The sequence below is a fragment of the Rutidosis leptorrhynchoides genome, chromosome 2 (assembly GCF_046630445.1).
Source record: "Rutidosis leptorrhynchoides isolate AG116_Rl617_1_P2 chromosome 2, CSIRO_AGI_Rlap_v1, whole genome shotgun sequence".
NCBI lineage: Eukaryota > Viridiplantae > Streptophyta > Magnoliopsida > Asterales > Asteraceae > Rutidosis > Rutidosis leptorrhynchoides.
The window spans coordinates 564,110,676-564,135,080 of NC_092334.1; the positions used below are offsets into that span (position 1 = coordinate 564,110,676).

At 36.1% G+C, this 24,405-nt stretch overlaps 1 protein-coding gene across 1 annotated transcript; it reads left to right on the plus strand.

Annotated features, from left to right (window-relative positions):
• The first annotated feature begins 11,113 nt into the window (after window positions 1-11,113).
• On the plus strand, window positions 11,114-22,204 carry LOC139893134 (UDP-N-acetylglucosamine transferase subunit ALG14-like). The gene is made up of 5 exons (XM_071876280.1): window positions 11,114-11,252; window positions 11,423-11,562; window positions 11,702-11,848; window positions 11,942-12,001; window positions 21,873-22,204. Exons 1-5 carry the CDS (start codon window positions 11,114-11,116, stop codon window positions 22,047-22,049), a joined length of 663 nt encoding a protein of 220 aa, XP_071732381.1. The 3' UTR covers window positions 22,050-22,204.
• The last annotated feature ends 2,201 nt before the right edge of the window (window positions 22,205-24,405 follow it).

The following is a 24,405-nucleotide window of genomic DNA, read 5'->3' on the forward strand; positions in this document are numbered from 1 at the left end:
AAAATGAAGAAATAAGTTAAATCTACAAGTACTAAGTTCATGGTTGTTCATACTTTAAAGATTCAAGCCAAGGCTTTGATCTTTAAGAAAGTAAACCATAAGTTTACAAACATGAATACAAGTATGATTTTAACTCATGAACTTTCAATCTTTTTAAAACATTAAGTGTAGAACCATAAACTAGAAAGTTTAGGTTCTTGTATGTTCTTGTATGAACAAGATGATATGAATAATAAACTAACAAGTTTGATTCTTAACTATTAGTAAGTAAACAACAAACAACTAGTAAGTTAAACAACAACAAAGAACAAGTATTAAAACAAGCAAATGATGATGATGATGTATGTATGGTTTCGGTTTTTATGAAGAAAAAGAAGAGAAAAGTAAGCTTGTTAGTTACAAGTCTTGAGAGAAAAATGAGATGCAAGTAAGTGTGTGAGTGAGAAGTGAAGTAAACAAGGGAGTATGTATCACAAAAAAAAGAAAAGGGAACCTCCCTTTTACCCATCAAAGCCGACGGCCCAAGGGTGGCCAAAAGAGGGTGGTCACAAGCTTATTTCTTATGCACGGGGAGGAGATGTTGGCTTGAAATGGTAATAAAGTTAAGTTGTTATGGGAAAGTGTTGTAATGATACTTGTAACTAGTCTTTCACTCACTAATTAATCTAGTTCAAGTTTAAATGAATTACTTGCATAATAAGATGGGCTAACTTAGTCCGTTAAGTGTGTAGGGTGGGCTCTAAGTCCATGTACATTTATAAAGCCCAAGTATGTAAGTAAGTAACAATTAAATGAACAAAGCCCAAGTAATTAACTAGTAACCTTAGTTAATTAAAAATAATTAATAAAAATTAATCATGAATGTAAATAATATCCGAAATATTATTCGTAAAAAGTTCATGTGTCACAAAGACGAGTCGGGTATGTAAAGTCAAGTACGGTAGCAAGTAGATGTATAAAAAAATACATTCATTAAACACAAGCATTAATAATAAATATTATTAATTAAAAGTTAGAAAATCCAGGGTCGTTACATTACCCACCTGTTAAAGAAAATTTCTTCCCGAAATTTTAAGCTGAGGCAGATGGAGGAGTCGGGAAAAGGTGAGGATACTTCTGCATCATTTGATCCTTTCGTTCCCAGGTAAACTCAGGTCCTCGTTTGGCATTCCATCGTACTCGGACGATCAGAATCTTGTTGTGTTTCAAAGTTTTGACCTCACGGTCCATAATTTTAACAGGCTCTTCCACGAAGTGGAGTTTGTCATCAATCGTAAGTTCCTCCAATGGTATGACATGTTTCGGTTCAGCAAGACACTTCTTCAAATTCGATACATGAAAAGTAGGATGAACGGAGCTCAATTGAGTTGGAAGATCTAAATGGTAAGCAACGGGTCCAACACGCTCCAAGATTTCAAAAGGACTAATGTATCGCGGGTTGAGCTTCTCACGTTTTCCAAAACGGATCACACCTGTCCAAGGTGCGACCTTCAACATTACACGGTCACCCACGTTGAATTCAAAGTCTTTACGTTTTAGTTCGGCATAACTCTTTTGACGATCACAGGCCGTCTTGAGTCCCGCTTGAATCTGAGCAATCTTCTCCGTTGTTTCATGGACTACCTCGGGTCCAGTGATTTACTTTTCGTCTACTTCGGCCCAACAAATAGGAGAACGGAATTTATGACCATACAACACTTCAAATGGTGCGGCATTAATGCTCGAGTGATAACTGTTGTTGTACGAGAATTCGGCTAGCGGCAAATGCCTTTCCCAGGCCTTTCCGAAATCGATAACACATGCACGCAACATGTCCTCCAAAGTCTGAATCGTACGTTCACTTTGCCCGTCGGTCTGTGGGTGATATGCAGTACTCATGTCGAGACGGGTTCCCATGGCTTCTTGTAAAGAACGCCAAAATCTGGAAGCAAAACGGGGATCGCGATCTGAGATGATCGATAAAGGTACACCATGACGAGATACAACCTCTTTGATGTATAGTTGAGCGAGTCTCTCCATCGTATCTATTTCCTTCATAGCTAGGAAGTGTGCAGATTTGGTAAGACGGTCAATGATAACCCAGATGGTATCGTATCCGCCCACCGTCTTTGGTAACTTGGTAATGAAATCCATTGTTATCCTTTCCCACTTTCATTGCGGGATTTCTGGTTGTTGAAGTAATCCAGAAGGTCTTTGATGTTCGACCTTAACTTTCAAGCAAGTCAAACACTTACCAACATAAGTTGCAACGTCCTTCTTAAGATTAGGCCACCAATAATGTTCCTTAAGATCGTGGTACATTTTGCCCGCTTCGGGATGAATCGAATATCTCGACTTCTGGGCTTCATCTAGTATAAGGTTCCGTAGATCTCCATAACGGGGTACCCAAATTCTTCCGGCATAGCATCGGAGTCCAGTCTCCTTAACCTCGAATCGTGAGACGAGAATGTTCAAGTATTCATGAGATATATTTTCTTCTTTGAGAGCCTCATCTTGGGCTACTCGGATCTGGCTGTTGAGATTTGAATGAATGGTGATGTTGAGTGCCCGAACACGAAGAGGTGCCATCCTCTCCTTTCGGGTCAAAGCATCAGCTACAACATTGGCCTTGCCAGGGTGATAACGAAGTTCACAATCATAGTCATTCAGCGTCTCGATCCATCGACGCTGTCTCATATTCAGTTGCTTCTGATCGAAGATGTGCTGGAGGCTTTTATGATCGGTGAAAATAGTGCTCTTAATTCCATAAAAATAGTGTCTCCACAATTTGAGCGCAAAGACAACGGCTCCAAGCTCGAGATCGTGAGTAGTGTAATTTCGTTCGTGAATCTTCAGTTGACGGGAGGCGTAGGCGATAACCTTTGTGCGTTGCATCAGTACATAACCAAAACCACTTTTCGAAGCATCACAATAAATGACGAAATCGTCACTGCCTTCAGGAAGTGATAAGATAGGTGCGGTGGTTAACTTCTTTTTCAAGGTTTGAAATGCTTATTCCTGTTCGGGTTCCCAAATGAACTTCTTCCCTTTGTGAGTCAGCGCGGTCAAATTACGTGCAATCATATAGAATCCTTCAATAAATCTTCGGTAGTAACCAGCGAGACCTAAAAATTGGCGCATGTGAGTTGGAGTAGTGGGGGTTTCCCACTTGCTGATAGCTTCAAACTTGGCGGGATCAACTTTGATACCTTGTTCGCTCACAACATGACCCAGAAATTGGACTTCCTTCAACCAAAATTCACACTTGGAGAATTTTGCATAAAGTTGCTCTTGTCTCAAGAGTTCAAGCACTAAACGAAGATGTTGTTCATGTTCTTTTTCGCTTTTGGAGTAGATGAGGATATCATCTATGAAGACGATAACGAACTTATCCAGGTATGGCTTGCAGACACGATTCATGAGATCCATAAACACAGCAGGTGCGTTGGTTAAACCAAATGGCATCACGAGAAACTCATAATGACCATAACGGGTTCTGAATGCAGTCTTCATCACGTCGCTCTCTTTCACTCTCAACTGGTGATAATCGGATCGCAAATCGATCTTAGAGTAAACGCTCGATCCTTGTAGTTGATCAAAAAGATCGTCAATTCGGGGAAGAGTATACCGATTCTTGATCGTCAATTTGTTGAGTTTGCGGTAGTCGATACACATGCGGAATGATCCGTCCTTCTTCTTCACAAATAAAACAGGTGCGCCCCAAGGCGAGAAACTTGGTTGGATAAATCCACGGTCTAGCAGTTCTTGTAATTGGCTCTGCAAGTCTTGCATTTCGGAAGGTGCGAGTCGATAAGGTGCGCGAGCTACAGTTGCAGCTCCTGGCACTAAATCGATCTGAAACTCTACTGCTCTTGGTGGCGGCAATCTAGGAAATTCCTCTGGAAAGACATCGGAAAATTCATTCACAATTCATACGTCATCCACGCTCTTCACCTCGATTTCTAATGTTTTCACATGTGCTAGAACAGCAAAACGTCCTTTCTTCATGATCTTTTGCGCTTTCATGCAACTAATGAGATTCAGTTTCGAGCTACATCTCTTTCCGTAAATAATCAGTGGCTCACCGTCTCAGTGTGGTATACGAAGAGCTTTATCTCCACAGATAATGTCGGCCCTTATCTTGGTCAACCATTCCATACCGACAATAACATCAAAGCTTCCCAATTTAATGGGTATCAAGTCAATCTCGAAATCCACACCAGCTATGTTGATAATGGCTCCTCAGCTAATATGGTCAACTTTCTCAAGTTTTCCATTGGCTACCTCTACAAGAATACTCTCCTTTAAAGGAACTAACGACCAATTTATGTTATCGCAAAGTGTCTACATACATAACTTCTATCAGCACCAGTATCAAATAGGACATAAGCTAATAGATTGTTGATAGTGAATATACCTGTCACCAAGTCGGGGTTCTCACGAGCATCCCTTGCATTTACATTGAAAGCTCGTCCACGCAGTGGTCCGCCGTCCTTTCGCTTGTTGGGACACTCATTTCTGAAGTGGCCCATCTGTCCGCATTCATAACACTTTCTCGGTCCATTGGGGTTCGGCTTCCCAGTCATGGTGGTGATCTTGCAGTCCCTGCCAATATGCCCGATCTTTTTGCATTTTTCACAAACAACGTTACAGTACCCGGTATGGTGCTTGTAGCACCTCTTGCACTATGGCAGACTGCCCTTGTAGTTGGGGTTCGAGTTGGTGTTCGGATTGGGGTTTCCACCGTTGTTGTTTCCTTTGAAACCCTCATGTCGTTTCGCTGGGTTTTGATCATAGGCTCTACCCTTGTTGTTATCCCAATTTCGCTTATCACTACTACCCGCTTCGGATTTTGCGTTTTTCGGTTCATCGATGATGATTTGGTTCATTAAGGTATGCGCCATGCGCATTGCTTCCGGGACATTGGGTGGCTTAGACGAGGTGACATTTCCCTTAATGGACTTAGGAAGTCCCCACAAGTACCTTTCCATACGTTTAAACTCTGGGGTAACCATGGTAGGACACATCAGGGCTAATTCTAGATACCTACAGTTGTAACCATCGAGATCGTTTCCCACAACCTTCAACTGCATAAACTCCATCTCCATTTTCCGGATCTCGGTCCTAGGGCAATATTCTTCAATCATGGCCCCTTTAAACTCTTCCCACAGAGTGGCATACGCCTCATCAATACCCTTTGCTTGTGCCAGTGTGTTCCACCAAGTTAGGGCACCATCAGACAGCGTACATGAGGCATACTTGGTTTTGTTCGCCTCTGAGCAGTTACTAACTCGAAACACAGATTCTAATTTCTCAAACCACCTAGTGATACCAACTGGCCCCTCAGTTCCACTAAAGTTGTGGGGCTTGCAGCTTTGAAACTCTTTGTATGTGCACCCATTACGAATGGGCTGGATAACCGGTGGCAGTGGAGCTTGGGGGTTCATTTCCGCTAAAGCTGCGGTGACTCGTTCATTGATCATTTCCTCAATTTGGGCTGTGGTGGGTGTTGATCTTCCGTTGGCCATTGATGTTCTAAACAAAAATTTTGACTCAAGTCAAAATCTAGTATTCAAATAGTAATAATACAGTATATGGTAACCAGCATGGAATCAACACAACACATGCTAATTAAGTAATGCAAATAGATTCAGATACCACAAAGTCATCATACAGTAATGTGAATAGAACACTGTGCAAGAATTAAACAACACAAAGTTCCATTCATTAATAATAAGTTGCATACATCCGCATATGTTCGTACAGTACATAAGTAATACATGAAACTACAAATGAGATTACATAATGAAATCTACTACAAAAGCCCTAAGGTGATGGTGGGTGTAGGATGTCCAATACGTGGGACATCTGGTCCTCGAGCTCAGTTACCCGAGCACGGAGGATCTCCACCTCCCTCATCAGTTCCTCGACAGAGGGAGATGGTGGGGCTGGCAGTGCAGTCGGTACGGGTGGTGCTGGTGGAGCTGGTGGTGCAGACGGTCCGGCTCCAGAAGTAGAGGCTGCAAAGCGGTAAGGCTTATGGATGAAGGGATCAGCAGGATACGGCACAAGCCGCTTTCGAGCGGTAACCCTACGACGCCGACCATGAGCGTCAATGAATGGTCGACCTCCATTAATCCCAGGAATGATGGTACCATCGAAACGGTACCGCTTCTTAGGCGGGGTGGAGGGTAGCTGTACAGGTGCATCATCAGGGTCCTCATCTCAATCCTCGTCACTAGAGTCGTCAGAGGATGAGTCGTCGGATGAAGAATCGGCGGATGATGGGTCGTCTAGATCAGCTGGGGGTGGCTGCACGGGTGGCTCTCCTCGGGCGGCCATCATCTGTCGGTATTTGGCGGGCCCGATCGGCACGAGACGTCCATCAGGAAGGCTTCGGCACCAATGGTTACGCTCATTACGGACTGGACCTTCCCCAAGTTCTGCGGGAATCACAGCACCACCGGGATGATGTTGTGGCTCCGGAGGTCCTTGGGCAAGTGGAGCTGGAATCTCCGGTGGGTCCTCGGCTCCGTCTGAGGTAATCACTGGGCCAGGTGCATGGCTACTAGCTTCGGAGGACGAAGCGCCTAAGTCATTGGAGGGTGTCGACGACGGGATCTGAGAATCAGCAACGATGGCAGGTGAGGTAGCTGATGAGTCTGTGTCGCTGTCCAAAATGATGACAGGTGGAATATCCGACATCTGAACAAGGAAAAATAACTTTTTCCATGTCAGTAAGTCATAAAGCAAGCATGTATTAGGCAAAGTAACTACGACAGTCTAAATCATGTGTAACAGTAAGTAGCATGGCAAAACGGCAAGTATCATGCAATCGAAAACAGATAATAGCATGCAGTAGTGAAGTCATATAGTAGCATACGACATATAGCAGTAAAAGTAAGCAGCAGCATGCAGCATATTCCGCAGAAACAAGTAAACTAGCAAGTTGTAGATTAGTCCTATTAGTGAATCCTACTCGGTCGGGTCTTGACTCACTAATGCAACCTAGTTCCCTACAACCAATGCTCTGATACCAAATGTGATGCCCCGTACAAAACCATCGTGTACGAATCATCAACAACAGGATCATTACAAGGTCAAATACTATATGCGGTTTCAAAAGAAGTTTGCATTCATGAATAAAGGTGATGTCTTAACCAACATCAAATGTCTTACAACAAAAGTATGATTCAATGAACAGAAGCAATTAGTAATAGTGCGTGACCCAATGGTCGTTACAAATCATTTTTTCAAAAGGTAACATAGTTTGAATGCAAATAAAACGTTTCATGCGGTGACAACTCTAACAAGCGCAGCGGGTGTCTACAAGGCATGACTAGTACAACAGCGGAAGCAAGCAACCTTAAGCACCTGAGAAAAACATGCTTAAAAACGTCAACACAAAGGTTGGTGAGCTATAGTTTAAGTATAACAGTAATGTAAGGTAGGCCACGAGATTTCAGTGCTTCAACAGCATTTCAAAATAGTATGAAAAATATATGCTTAACCGTGGGCACTTGGTAACTAACTTAACATTTATCACCCCCTAAAAGTACACTTGGCGAGTGCGTATGTTTACGTAGTATTAAACACCCGTTAAATGCTAGCGCTACTAGCCCGAGTGGGGATGTCAAACCCTATGGATCCATATCTAAGATTCGCGTTCACCGGTTCAAAGACCAATGACTAAACGTTACCGAGCTAAGGGGAAAGTTTATGCCGTTGTATAACCCACACATATATAAAGTTTAAGTACTCGTGCCTAGTATGTAAAACGTAAAATGTGCATGTATTCTCAGTTCCCAAAATAGTTAAAGTAAAAAGGGATGCTATAACTCACAGTGTAGAGTAGTAGTAAAGTTGATTCGGGAAAGTAAGCAAGTATGTAGGTCCGGAAAGTCCTCAACCTAAGTCAAAAGTTACTAAGTCAGTAAATCGCTCCCAATAGGTTTAAATGTATGTAAATTAGGTCTTAAGTATCACCATCATCAAACAAAAAGTATAAAGTAAGTTTCATTCTAGAAAAGAGTTTAAAACAAAGACTGAATTCGATCAGTCACCACGGCCTCTATACAAACTGAATTGAGGTGGGACCAGTGGCCCTGGCTCCGTATATGAGTCCTTTAGTTTCTGTAAAAATTCCAGAACTAAACTCGTCTTCGTTTGACCGTGGCGACGGTTTAAGTGCGAGTAGGTCAGAATTTTCAGCACAACGTTAAAAGGACATAGTGACGTTCGGAGGGCCATAGATCCTAAACCGTAACTCGGATTAAGACGAGTCTTAAACGAAAAATTATCTACTAGAACAGAGATAACTGAAAATCAACTTTACAGTAGCCCAGGTATTCTGATCAGACCCGAAAAACAGTAGGTTTAGTGTTCCGGTGGGTTCTTGGTGCTCGATGCTCATCACGGTTCTCATCGTTGATGCATATAGCTTCAAGTGTACAACTCGTTGATGTGTTTGCATCATCTTTACCAATTTTTGACCATAATAACACAAGTGTAAGTCTAAGATAAGTAGCACAACTCAATTAAGTGTTGCAAGTAGTTTGATTAACCAAAGTTACATCAAGATCTTAGATCCGACACATACATGAACTCTAAAAGTAATATTAAGCTACAAACTTGAAAGTAAACTAAATAATCAAGATCTTAAGTTGTAGAACATAGTTCTTAGTTAGATCTTGAAGATCCAAGACCCAAAAGTCTAGATCTAAAGTTACTAAGTTAAATCCTAAGTCATAACACTTGAATCTTTACTTTAATGAAACCATAAGTTATGAAACTTAGATTCTCATCTTGTAAAGTGTATGTAAGCTTGTAAGCTCTTGTTTACAACAAAATAAGTAGACCATAAGTTATATAAACTTAGATCCAACATAATTATATAAAGTTATAACTAGAAAGTTATACTTCTATGTTCTTGAACTTATAAAGTTAACTTTTAGTTTCAAGAAATATGAGATCAAGATTAACTAGTAATACTTGACCAAACTAACAACATCACAACTTTAAAGTACATAAAATGAAGAAATAAGTTAAATCTACAAGTACTAAGTTCATGGTTGTTCATACTGTAAAGATTCAAGTCAAGGCTTTGATCTTTAAGAAAGTAAACCTTAAGTTTACAAACATGAATACAAGTATGATTTTAACTCATGAACTTTCAATCTTTTTAAAACATTAAGTGTAGAACCATAAACTAGAAAGTTTAGGTTCTTGTATGTTCTTGTATGAACAAGATGATATGAAGAATAAACTAATAAGTTTGATTCTTAACTATTAGTAAGTAAACAACAAACAACTAGTAAGTTAAACAACAACAAAGAACAAGTATTAAAACAAGCAAATAATGATGATGATGTATGTATGGTTTCGGTTTTTATGAAGAAAAAGAAGAGAAAAGTAAGCTTGTTACTTACAAGTCTTGAGAGAAAAATGAGAGAAAATGAGATGCAAGTAAGTGTGTGAGTGAGAAGTGAAGTAAACTAGTGAGTATGTATCACAAAAAAAAGAAAAGGGAACCTCCCTTTTACCCATCAAAGCCGACGGCCCAAGGGTGGCCAAAAGAGGGTGGTCACAAGCTTGTTTCTTATGCACGGGGAGGAGATGTTGGCTTGAAATGGTAATAAAGTTAAGTTGTTATGGGAAAGTGTTGTAATGATACTTGTAACTAGTCTTTCACTCACTAATTAATCTAGTTCAAGTCTAAATGAATTACTTGCATAATAAGATGTGCTAACTTAGTCCATTAAGTGTGTAGGGTGGGCTCTAAGTCCATGTACATTTATAAAGTCCAAGTATGTAAGTAAGTAACAATTAAATGAACAAAGTCCAAGTAATTAACTAGTAACCTTAGTTAATTAAAAATGATTAATAAAAATTAATCATGAATGTAAATAATATCCGAAATATTATTCGTATAAAGTTCATGTGTCACAAAGACGAGTCGGGCATGTAAAGTCAAGTACGGTAGCAAGTAGATGTATAAAAAAATACATTTATTAAACACAAGCATTAATTATAAATATTATTAATTAAAAGTTGGAAAATCCAGGGTCGTTACAATATTATTAATTACAATTTTCAAGTAATTTGAAGCTCCGATTAGATGATGATATTGATACGATGAAGATGATGATGCTAGCAGGTTTCTAAGTTTTATTGGTGTACATCGATACACTTTTTAAGAGTATATAGCCTACATTGATATTTCTGTGAGTAGATTAGATTAGAAGAAAAATGAGAGTATACAAGTTATTTATGGCTTTAACCTTTAATTTATATAAACCGGTAATCCACGTAGATCGACATCTAGTTCGTGTATTTGTTGAATGAATTTCAACAATCATTCATTTCTGCCGTTTTCATTGCGTATAATCGAGGTGGAGTAACCAGGCCAAATTTAACTGTGGTGATTGGTACCCTACTAAATTCATATCTATATTCTTCTCGCAACTGAAACTATATTATGTAGCCATAGCTGTTAGTCTGTTAATTGTTAAATTTCGAGAATACAATGCTGTTAGTCTGTTAATGGATTTACTCATGTTGTAGAAGTATCAATTGCTGTAGATATAACACTTGCCATTAGTTGGAATTTGATACGTTTTACATGTTGTAAATACTAAATACAACTTATATTGCACACTTGTTTATTAATCATAATAATTTTTTTTTTTTTTCGAGTATACATCTGAAAATTGGGCGTGATCTTCAATTTGCAGAAAACTACGCCACAATTTTAAATATGCAAAGTAAATGTTTGATGAAATGTCTCAATAGCTTTTAATAATGTTCTTTGCTGCGATTATTATCCGCGTTAGTTGAGATCTCCCTTCCGTTATACTTATAGATCCGTGAAACCTTCTTTTTTTAGTAGTGACATTTTAGAAGTTTATCATAAACTCAAAAAACCCTTGTAACAGTACTGTATGGTCAATTGATGGAGTGTATCAAGTTATCGATTTCGTTGTAGGTATTTCAAAATTATCGTGCTTTAGATTGTCCTGTTCATATCAAAAAGAAGAGGGGTATATAACTGCATTGCTGTCTTACTTTATAAAAGCCTAAAGCTTTGATTTTTACTTATTTCTTGCAGATGAAAACTCGCTGCCTTTAGAAAAAAATGGAGCTTTTCTCATTATTTGTTGTCATTATTACCACAATACTTGTGGTACGGGTTCTGTATGTAATATCTCAGAGTAGCAAACCGATCCGTAACACTTGTCAGAAGCATTTGAGTACCCTTGTTGTTTTAGGTTCAGGTGCGTTTTCTAAATGTATATCCTTTCTTTCCTATTTTTATATACAAACATATTTTACTCATTTTAATCAAAGCTCAATTCATATGATTTGGAAAGGTTAACAATATGCTCTGAAAGTCAATAACTGTAATTTACATTCAATACTTATCACGTCTTTGGTTTCGTTGTAGGGGGGCACACAGCAGAAATGTTAAATCTTTTATCAATTATTCAAAAGGATCGATTTGCTCCAAGATTTTACATTGCCGCATCAACTGACGACATGAGTCTTCAGAAGGCACGTGTATTTGAGGAAACATTGGATGATGAGGTACGTACACATCTTGATGATGTCATGATTATTGTTTCTGATGCATTGAAGTTTTACACAAGATCCTAAGGTTTTTCATATAACCTTTTATAAGTTTACACAATAACTCGATTCGTAGCATTAAAATTTACCGGTGCAGGTAAGTCTGCAAGGGTCAATTTGTACCCAATTTATGCAGATATATAGAAGTCGTGAAGTGGGTCAATCATATATTACTTCTATTGGGACAACATTATATGCTTTAATTCATGCTTTGTGGCTCATGTTGAAAACCAGACCTCAAGTGGTATCATTATTGTTTGCTTCACTAAAAATTATGTTATTTCTTCCTTTCGTTGTTCTTATAAGCTTTTGATGACGTTTCATATCTTATATGCAGATTATGTGCAACGGTCCAGGGACATGTATTCCAATATGTGCAATTGCTTTTGTTTTCAAGGTTTGATTACCTCAACCTTATAATACTAGTCGCTTTATCCTGTGAAAGGGTTCGACCAGGTTTGCATGTATTATTTCATCTTGAATTTTTTTTGTTAATGTTAAATTACATTTATGATAACTCTAGATTTATTTACTCCATTACACCGTCAAATGAATTTTTTTAGTTGCATGCCATGACTAACTTCGTGTCATCAAAGGTCGCATTTTTGACCCGTTTACTTATAAATGGTCAATATGGGTTGTGTAAAGAGTTGGGTTACTTTCTAGATTTAAACCTCTTTTAACATAACACATGAAGTCTTTCTTTCAAGGAATGGATTACACTAATCTGTTACCCAACTCGCCTGCCCAGCCTGAGACGACCCGACCCAATCCATAGGGACGAATACAATAACATATGATAACATTGCGAGGTACTTGACCTCTATATGATACATTTTACAAACGTTGCATTTATTCTTAAAAGGCAAACTATCATTACATCAATATTTGACATTTTCGTCTAACATTTCATAATATCCAAATGACCTAATCTGTCATTTACTTATTTATATTCTCTATTGAACTCCAATGACTCGAATGCAACGTCTTTGTATCATGGCTTAAAAAGGTCCCAAGTAGTATCCTTAACATGAGCTAATGCACAGCGGAAGACTTAATTCATACCTGAGAATAACATGCTTTAAAACGTCAACATAAAGTTGGTGAGATATATAGGTTTGATGCTAGCAGCGTTATAACAATGGAACACAAGATTTCATATATAAACATTTTAATAAAAATATTCTAAGTGGTTGAGCACTTGGTAACCATACTTAACATTTAATCACGTCGCATATTCCCTTTATTATGAAATCTTACTACACCGTACCAAGGTGTAGTCACGAAACGAAGTACTGTGCAACCGTTGAATACTGGTCGTCCAGTCCGGTTGGGGTTGTCAGGCCCGATAGATCTATCAACAGGATTCGCGTTTACAATACCGCTGTAAATATTAGTTACCAAGCTACAGGGAAGTATGCCAGTGGTACAACTCAACGTAGAATATATATTTTTCAGTTACTTGTGTCCATATTGTAAAACATAAAATACATGTATTCTCATCCCGAAATATTTAGAGTTTAAAAGTGGGACTATATACTCACTTTTGTCTTGAAGATATGTAATTTCGACTTGGTCTCCGATTGATATCACGAACCTATCCATATATAATATATCAATACCTTTTCTTTTTAAACAATCGTCACATATATATACTTATAATACTTTTAATACTTTTAATAATTCCTTAGTCCGTAGTTAGCAGTCCGATGTTAGTAATTGAATTTTAATGGTTCATATTTAGTTGTTTAATAAACCCCCAATGAAATAAATAAAACCCCCATCGTATATGTATTGGTCGAGATTAATCTTGACCCATGGTACCGTGTTGTCAAATGACGTATTGCGTACATAAAGTACCGGTGTTGTCAAATGACGTGTTGCGTACGTTCATGAGGTCTTATGATTAATCTTCTCGTGTTGTTTACGGTTGGTCCTGAAATATATAAAATTAAATCATGAGTAAATATATATGAAATATCATATTAATTAGGAAAGATATGATTTATTTAATTTTTCTCCAATTATTTTCGTTGTTAAACAAGCTTTGGACACCCGATCTTATTTTAGTCGTAGTTTCTTCGTTACAACTCCGTTTTTGTTGATTCAACTTGCCATCTCCTTGGATCGAGTCAAAATTTAAGAATATGAACTGTAAATACCATGGTTTATATTCGTGATCACAGGTTATAGTCCATACTCTAGGTGAATCTTATGAAAGTAATCATTTTTGTCATAAAAACAACATTTAATGGTCATTTTTCTAAAAATACTTATACTTTGAATTAAACCATGAAATTTTTATGTGTTAACATATTCATAAGAAATATCATTTTTCCAGAACATGAACTTCTAAATCAAAGTTCAAGATGGTTTTTAATTATCCAACCCAAAACAGCCCCCGGTTACACTCCGACGCCGTAGATTCAGTTTTAAGGTGTTCTTTGTAAAAACAAGTTGTATCTTGTTAAGTTAGCATATCATTATGATATATTACAGATCTTGAAGTGTTTTAAAAGTTAAGTTAGAAGGATCTATTTAGTTTGCGAATAAGTTTGAAATCATTCAAACTATGTTCTAGTTTATAAATTCTTATATAGATAACTATAAACATATGAATTGAACAAGAGTTGAAGTAGAGTTTTTACCTTAAGTTTAAAATGTAAAGTTGCTGGAAAGAAGTAGTAAAATAAATTTGAGAGAGTTCTTGCAAGTGTGTGTGAAAATTGAAAGTAAAATTTGGAAAATGAATGTGTAAAAATGAGTTAAAAATGGTGCTTATTTATAGGCTTGAAAATTTGGTTTTTAGTGAAAATATCTAAGATAAGTTAAAATATATTATGTCATGAATGACATATTACACCAATAATTGAAGATTTCTATTGGTATATACCAATAGTAAATACTTCTAGAAGCTGTGTATAGTACGAGTATAATACGGGTATAAAATATATAAAGATGTTTCATGAATCATATATAATGACAAAGATGTCATTTTCCATGATAAAAGGTTGAAAATGATGTTTTCCTACTAGTATATTCCAATAGTAAATACATCTTAATACAATACATATATATTTATTTTAACTTAGAAGTTATAACGTCGTTAAGCTTTATATATATATATATATCGTTTCGAAGTCCTTAAGTTAGTAGTCCAATTTTATGTATATAATCCATTGTTAATATATTTAATGAGATACTTAATTATCATATATTCAAGATAGATATAATCCATATATATCCGTATATATACATAAGTATATAATTAATACAGGTTATGATGTTCGTGAATCGTCGGACAAATAGATGGTCAAAGGGTAACTAATCATCCGAATAACAATTTCAAACTTTCTAGACTCAACTTTAGGGTTTTTGCTTATCGTGTCGGAACCATATAGAGTTTAGGGTTTAAATTTGGTCGGAAATTTCCGGGTCGTTACAGTACCCACCCGTTAAAGAAATTTCGACCTCGAAATTTGGTAGAGGTTGTCATAAATAACAATAGGAATGTTTTCATGACAATTATGAGGTGATAATGAAGTTTTATCTTTATTGATAGATATAGATAAAATATTTCGATCATGTGAAGCGTACGAGCGAAGCTATCATAAAAGAGAGTGGAATGAGTAATATGATATCGTTTTAACTGATGACGTGGTTTAGAATTGATTTCCGGGATTTAAGGGATTTAAAGAAAATCTTATGTAATAAGATTTGGTTCTTCGATGATTTAGAAAACAGGATCTCCTTTGATTTAATGCGATAATCTGTTTCGATTTCTTTGTCGGATATTTCACTATAAATCCACCTCCTTCCCTTTCTTACTTCCATACCTCACATCTCTTACTCTTCCTCCTCTAATTCATACCTTAAGGTATCCTTTAAAATGCTTCATCCCGTTCTGATTTTTGTTATACTTCTAACTTTCATATCTTTCATTCTTCTCTTTCATCTACCGCTAGAAGAATCTATTCACTTTTATGATTTTCTTGGAATTATAATGTTTCTAATTCTCCCGTGTCTTTACGTCGCCATACGTATTGATACACACGGTTTGTAGTTTCTGGGTGGTTATTGGGTTTGATATCTTTCCTTATATTTCGATGCTCCTGCTTCTGTTTTCCATAATCATTGTCATCCATAGTTAATACTCTCTCCTATTTGCTGTAATCTATACCCCAATTTCTATTTTGGGACTTTGTCCCTTCGTTTCTTCTTCCCGTCCTTGAGTCAAGCGATCAATAGTTCGAAATTCGTAGGTATAAAATTCGGAATGAACATAGCTAATGCTCTAAGAAAGGAATGGTAATGGCACGATTTTGATTTGTCAAATTACCAGAATATCCAGGAAAATAGAACTATCAAGATGATTTGTTCTTAATATGTTTCGGAATTGGATAGAATGTAAAAGTCGTGTAACATGGCACATGATGACGGTACTGTGAATCATCATATTCCATTAGAAACTTAACATGACTTACTGTAATATAATGAAGTTGATCAAGTTTCATTATATTATACTAGTTCATGCATCAGTTCCCAACACTGCTTCAGAACATTCCTATTTTAAACTTGAAGGATTTAGAAACTAACACAGTTTCCTTTATATTGTAACGCATATATTACAGAGAGATAAATGATTTCAGATAAGGATAGTGGTGAAAATATCTTCAGAAATATTGAGGATATTTATAATGAAAGATATGATAATATCTTGGAATTTCTAATGTCGAAGGATGATGATGAAGATTGACCCGTAAGGGTTTAGATTCAGAAGCAAGGTGTTTGCTACAGAATCGTCATAATTCTTTATGTACAAGTTTAGTCCTTGTAACTTGTTCAGAGTCTCCTTCATGGTTTGTTCAATCCGGTTTTCAGTACCAATTTTCTATCGAGCGTTCCTAACACTTACTTCTTTTATCATCAACATTTGGTCATTAAGACCTTCTACAACATGCTGCTTCGTCAGTATTTTCAAAGTTATCGGATCTGGGTCATTGGTTATCAAACCAAGATGGTTTAAGGAGAATTGTATTTTTAGATGATTAAACGCTGATGGTAATATGATGGAATATAAAAGGTTCTCCGGTAACGATGGCGAAAGAACAACGTACATATATATATCGAGATTGTAATAAGAGTAGTCTTACTGAGATATCGAAGTGGAGCTGTGACAAAATTAGTTAATTGAAAAGGAATCGCGTGATTGTTTTTGCTAATGGATGATAAGGAATTCGATGCGGATACGTTTTAACTATAACTTCGAGTTCAAAAATTTTTAGGTGCATAACTGTATGCATAAATCTTTATTCCGTAGACGAGGTGCGGCTGGTTGAACTTCTCGATCGAGATGTTTTCAAGAATCATGAAAAGTTGTGAATGCGAATTGTAATCGTCAAGATACAAATGAGATTTAAAATAGAATCAAGTGGCAAACTTGAAGGATTGTTTAGTTTCATATGTAATAATCATCATTTTAACTCATTTTTAATTGTCTAAAGTTAGCAGTCCAATAGTCCGATTGTCCAATGGTTCAATAAATTCATATATGAACTAAATATATAATATTCGAATTACTTAATACGTATCGTGACCCGTGTACTGGTCTCGGTGTCGATCACAACTCAAAGTATATATATATTTTGGAATCAACTCGGACCCTGTATAGCCAACTCCCACCTTCACATATAGAGTGTCTATGGTTGTTCCGAAATATATATATAGATGGATCAATATGATAAGTCGAAACCTTGTATACGTGTCCCGTTATTTAAAATGCGTAAAATAAATAAATATATATCATGACCCATTATACAACGTGTTGTCTCAGAATTAATCCGACGTGTTGTTGTACATGTGTCCCGACGGTATGTAAAGTACAGAAATTAAAATTGCAAGAATGTAAATTGCGATAAATTAAATATTAATCAGTTAGCTGGGAACAGTTAGCCAGAACAGTTAGCGTGTAATCCTATCACAATTTCAATTAATTAATTCATCTGTTTCTAACAATTTTTATTTTGCCAATGTTTCTTCATTATGCCACTTGTTGGATTCGGATAGGTAAAAATCCAAATATGAAATTTAAATGGAAATGGTTAATCTGGGGTGAACGGATACGTATATCGGTAATTGTAAGTAGGATAATAAATGATCGTTGAATCAGATTCGAAGAATGTGCAGTGTAACTTGTTAATGTGAATTCTAAATATTCCTTGGGTACTACCCACCCGTTAAAATATTTTCATCATTAACAGTTTGTACGAATGAAATTTTTAATTACAATCTTTATGAAAATATATTTGCATATATATTTTCTTCGGAGGTAACTATGAATTTAATGAGTCAATAAAATATTCAACTCATTTGATTTATCATTATTACTAGATTACATAATCTCCAAAACATTAGAGATTACATAATCGTCATGTCGAACGAAGAACGATACGTAAAGAAGAGGTAATCGGTGTAGAATGATATGTAGAACAAAGATCATATTCGAAGTTCAGATGATGATGTTGAGGTACGTGGTGCGGATGTGATTGTTGGTGGTGGTAATGATACGGTTGGTGTTGATGCTGATGATGTCGTTGACGTCGATGATGCTACTGGTACTGAAGATTGCGAGGTTGATGTTGTTAACGGTACTGGTTATGCTGCTGGTGCTGCTGCTGGTGTTTGTAACCTTCGCACCGTGTTCTCCAAAGCCGTCACACGAGCGCGAAGTTCGTTAATTTCTGCTAGTACGCCAGGATGATTGGCGGTTGGAGTGAGCGAATGAACAAGATCCGAAATATGGGATAGGATATAATCGTGACGAGATACTCGAGAAATGAGAGAGAAAATGGTTTCTCGAACAGGTTCGCCGGTAAGTGCTTCAGGTTCGTCGCCAATGGGGCAATTCGGTGGGTGAAAGGGATCACCTTCTTCTTGTCTCCAATAATTTAGTATACTACGAACCCATCCCCAATTCATCCAGAATAGATGATGAGAAATTGGTTGATCCATTCCAGTGACGATGCCTTCGGAGCCCGAATGGAAATCCATATCAGCGTAGCTGTCGGAGTCGGAGGAATTCGAACTGGACGCGGAGTTCATCTTGTACAGTCGGGGAAATGAATTTTTGGTTTGGAATAGATTATAGGAGTTGGGTTTGGTATTCTTCAATACATAATTTACATATGTATTTATAATACTCAAAATCCCGTGAATTACGGAGAATCTTTGAAATTCGTCAGGCAATGTCTATAGCAACAGATACGCTAGGATACGAATTTTGTCTATACACTATCGATGCACCAAATGCAGTAAGACGTGTCTAGACTTAAGAATACTAAGCAGGCAATTCTTAAGGATGATAAGCAGATGATTTTCGACTAGATATGATAAGCAAAACTTTTGACATGTAGACACGGTCAAAGTCCAGACTCACTAATGCATCCTAACAACTACCAGTTAGACACACTAATGCAAGGCCTGGTTCGCTAAGACCAACGCTCTGATACCACATGAGACGACCCGACCCAATCCATAGGGACGAATACAATAACATATGATAACATTGCGAGGTACTTGACCTCTATATGATACATTTTACAAACGTTGCATTTATTCTTAAAAGGCAAACTATCATTACATCAATATTTGACATTTTCGTCTAACATTTCATAATATCCAAATGACCTAATCTGTCATTTACTTATTTATATTCTCTATTGAACTCCAATGACTCGAATGCAACGTCTTTGTATCATGGCTTAAAAAGGTCCCAAGTAGTATCCTTAACATGAGCTAATGCACAGCGGAAGACTTAATTCATACCTGAGAATAACATGCTTTAAAACGTCAACATAAAGTTGGTGAGATATATAGGTTTGATGCTAGCAGCGTTATAACAATGGAACACAAGATTTCATATATAAACATTTTAATAAAAATATTCTAAGTGGTTGAGCACTTGGTAACCATACTTAACATTTAATCACGTCGCATATTCCCTTTATTATGAAATCTTACTACACCGTACCAAGGTGTAGTCACGAAACGAAGTACTGTGCAACCGTTGAATACTGGTCGTCCAGTCCGGTTGGGGTTGTCAGGCCCGATAGATCTATCAACAGGATTCGCGTTTACAATACCGCTGTAAATATTAGTTACCAAGCTACAGGGAAGTATGCCAGTGGTACAACTCAACGTAGAATATATATTTTTCAGTTACTTGTGTCCATATTGTAAAACATAAAATACATGTATTCTCATCCCGAAATATTTAGAGTTTAAAAGTGGGACTATATACTCACTTTTGTCTTGAAGATATGTAATTTCGACTTGGTCTCCGATTGATATCACGAACCTATCCATATATAATATATCAATACCTTTTCTTTTTAAACAATCGTCACATATATATACTTATAATACTTTTAATACTTTTAATAATTCCTTAGTCCGTAGTTAGCAGTCCGATGTTAGTAATTGAATTTTAATGGTTCATATTTAGTTGTTTAATAAACCCCCAATGAAATAAATAAAACCCCCATCGTATATGTATTGGTCGAGATTAATCTTGACCCATGGTACCGTGTTGTCAAATGACGTATTGCGTACATAAAGTACCGGTGTTGTCAAATGACGTGTTGCGTACGTTCATGAGGTCTTATGATTAATCTTCTCGTGTTGTTTACGGTTGGTCCTGAAATATATAAAATTAAATCATGAGTAAATATATATGAAATATCATATTAATTAGGAAAGATATGATTTATTTAATTTTTCTCCAATTATTTTCGTTGTTAAACAAGCTTTGGACACCCGATCTTATTTTAGTCGTAGTTTCTTCGTTACAACTCCGTTTTTGTTGATTCAACTTGCCATCTCCTTGGATCGAGTCAAAATTTAAGAATATGAACTGTAAATACCATGGTTTATATTCGTGATCACAGGTTATAGTCCATACTCTAGGTGAATCTTATGAAAGTAATCATTTTTGTCATAAAAACAACATTTAATGGTCATTTTTCTAAAAATACTTATACTTTGAATTAAACCATGAAATTTTTATGTGTTAACATATTCATAAGAAATATCATTTTTCCAGAACATGAACTTCTAAATCAAAGTTCAAGATGGTTTTTAATTATCCAACCCAAAACAGCCCCCGGTTACACTCCGACGCCGTAGATTCAGTTTTAAGGTGTTCTTTGTAAAAACAAGTTGTATCTTGTTAAGTTAGCATATCATTATGATATATTACAGATCTTGAAGTGTTTTAAAAGTTAAGTTAGAAGGATCTATTTAGTTTGCGAATAAGTTTGAAATCATTCAAACTATGTTCTAGTTTATAAATTCTTATATAGATAACTATAAACATATGAATTGAACAAGAGTTGAAGTAGAGTTTTTACCTTAAGTTTAAAATGTAAAGTTGCTGGAAAGAAGTAGTAAAATAAATTTGAGAGAGTTCTTGCAAGTGTGTGTGAAAATTGAAAGTAAAATTTGGAAAATGAATGTGTAAAAATGAGTTAAAAATGGTGCTTATTTATAGGCTTGAAAATTTGGTTTTTAGTGAAAATATCTAAGATAAGTTAAAATATATTATGTCATGAATGACATATTACACCAATAATTGAAGATTTCTATTGGTATATACCAATAGTAAATACTTCTAGAAGCTGTGTATAGTACGAGTATAATACGGGTATAAAATATATAAAGATGTTTCATGAATCATATATAATGACAAAGATGTCATTTTCCATGATAAAAGGTTGAAAATGATGTTTTCCTACTAGTATATTCCAATAGTAAATACATCTTAATACAATACATATATATTTATTTTAACTTAGAAGTTATAACGTCGTTAAGCTTTATATATATATATATATATCGTTTCGAAGTCCTTAAGTTAGTAGTCCAATTTTATGTATATAATCCATTGTTAATATATTTAATGAGATACTTAATTATCATATATTCAAGATAGATATAATCCATATATATCCGTATATATACATAAGTATATAATTAATACAGGTTATGATGTTCGTGAATCGTCGGACAAATAGATGGTCAAAGGGTAACTAATCATCCGAATAACAATTTCAAACTTTCTAGACTCAACTTTAGGGTTTTTGCTTATCGTGTCGGAACCATATAGAGTTTAGGGTTTAAATTTGGTCGGAAATTTCCGGGTCGTTACACAGCCCATCTTGCCACCTATAGTTGTGTTCTTCATTTGTTAACCATTTTGTATGCAACTTCAGGTATTGGGAATAAGATGGTCGTATATATTCTACGTTGAGAGTATTGCAAGAGTCAAAAGACTATCATTAAGTGGCTTGCTTCTTTACAAATTACGCATGGCTGATCAGTTGTATGTGCAGTGGCCGCAACTCCAAAAACAATATCCCCGAGCTCATTACGTGGGTCGCCTTATGTAGTCACAGGTTTGGTTAACTTATTTGATTCGTGACATACTTCCCATTTTGTTCAAAGTTGTTAGGCTTCCATTTTAAGCTTTTAATTCAACTTGTAGCGTTTACAAGCTACTTTTACAAGTTAAAGCTGGTTAATGATATATTAAGTTTCATTTTATTTGATCTTTTGGTAATCCATTCGAAGTTTTTAACTTGAATCTCATTGAGGATTATCAGACTAGGCCATGTATTTTTTCCAAAAACTTTGTTCTTACGGTTCTTCCCTATCAAATATCCACTTACCCACTCGACCGCTTGCCATAACTTTTTATTTGAGATTAAATTCGGATTAAAAACATTACACCGGAAAAGCTCGCGAATGGAATGATTAGAGACGTTACCGAGGCCCCACCAATTGAAAACCTAAAGCCATACCTCTATAGCATGCTCCACGGATTGAACATCTTCATCACAACATAGGACACCGAACTGAATTGAGATCAATACCTCTTTTATCATTCTTAATCTGAATCGGGATCCTTCTTATAATAGCATGCCAAACAAAAATCTCTAATTAAAGAGGCATAAGGTTATTCCTCAATGTCACAAGAGAAGCATTATTTTTTGGAGACCACTTCTCCCAGAATGGCAACCATCTCTTTGGTTTTGTACACACCATTCGCACCCATCTTCCAAGTCCAACAGTCTTTGTTATTGTTGTTGAATACTACAGTTAATAGCAATGCTACAAGCTGTTCACAATCGCTCCTACCATCACCATTTTTTTCACAAACTCATGGTTAAAATTCTCGCCAAGATTAGAAAAAAATAGTTTTTAAGTTTATAATTGAACACTGATACGAACTTGGCCACTTGGGTACTCTTGATACACTCACGAAGCTCAAAAAGTATTACCAAGTCAAATTGCAAGTTACATATTAATAATGGATTTTATCAAGTAATGTTGGGAGTTAAATTATGAAGCAGTTGGTCAAGCATGTTCCACCAAGATAGCCACGTCCAACCCATGTTCCATGCATCTAATTAGTTAGCATTACAATTAGTATTAGCCTCATGTTTACATTCAGTAACCGCTTATTTTCGTTAGTATAAATTGTACTTTTTTGCTTGTCTTGAAAAATAGACAAAATTACTGAAATGGTCCCTGTGGTTTGTACCAAAATGCTGGTTTCATCCCTGTGCTTTTTTTTATGGATTTGGTCCCGGTGGTTTATAAAAGTTGCTGATTTAGTCCCTCTGACCGACGGCCGTCAAAAAAGGCCGTTAAGTCCAGTCATGTGCCAGACATGTGAGGGTATTTTTGTCAGTTTCTTTCATTTATTAGCAAAGTTGCTGAAATGGTCCCTGTGATTTGTACCAAAATTGCTGGAATAGTCCCTGTGGTTTGTAAAAAAATTGCTGAAATCAATTTACCTTATCTCCTTCCACACCTTCATCTTTATCCTCAAAAAAGATGAACAAACCCTAATTTATTAATTTTCTTAAAACACTCTAATTAACATTAACATGTTAAAATCAAACCCACCAAAACTAAAACTAAATCGAAACTATTAAAATTAATCTCAAAACTAAATCCAACCTCAAACTAAAACTAAATCCAATATACAAAATCAAATTTACAAAATCAAATTACAAAACCTAACTTCATCTAAATTAGAATATCAGCAAAAACATGGAAACATAAGAAATTAAGAATAGCAGCAGAAACTTAGAAACATTAGAAACATAAATTAAAAACATATGAAATAAACAAATTAGTTTCAGATCCGATCGTTCAAACCCGATTGTATCTGGATCTGAGATTCGTCTTCTTTATCGCATCTACATCTGGGTTTCGTTTTGATAATTAAATCGATTTGATGACTCGATTTGGTGAAGATGACGACGGTGGTGGTTGTTGAAGATGAACGATTGTACATGTTGCTACTATCCTTCTATTTCTTCAGTTCCTTACCTGCTGCAATTCGTTATCTGGATCTGCAATTTGAAACCAATTTGTTTTCTGCTTCAATTCGTTACCACCAAAATGATTAAAACTAGGGTGGAGGGTGGTGGCACCACTGACGATGGTGGAGAAAAGAGGATGAAGGGTTTGGTGGATAGAGAAAAGATCGGATGATCGTGTATGAATTATTTTGGGGTAAACGAATCGCTGCTTTCGTGTAAAGAGAAAATGGGTTTTAAATTGGGTTTTAATAAACAGAAAGTGGGATTTAGGAGTGAAATTGAATTTGTTTTGATGTAAAGATTGTATAAAATGAGTATTTAAAGTTGGATTTAGTTTTAGTTTGAGGTTGGATTTAGTTTTGATCTTAATTTTAATAGTTTTGATTTAGTTTTAGTTTTGGTGGGTTTGATT

Excerpts from the sequence above, each read along its gene's own strand:
- LOC139893134 (XM_071876280.1), top strand. The coding sequence starts at position 11,114 with ATGGAGCTTTTCTCATTATTTGTTGTCATTATTACCACAATACTTGTG. Across the intron at positions 11,563-11,701 it reads AGGAAACATTGGATGATGAG|GTAAGTCTGCAAGGGTCAAT; the intron begins GTACGTACACAT and ends TTACCGGTGCAG. Across the intron at positions 11,849-11,941 it reads TGAAAACCAGACCTCAAGTG|ATTATGTGCAACGGTCCAGG; the intron begins GTATCATTATTG and ends TCTTATATGCAG.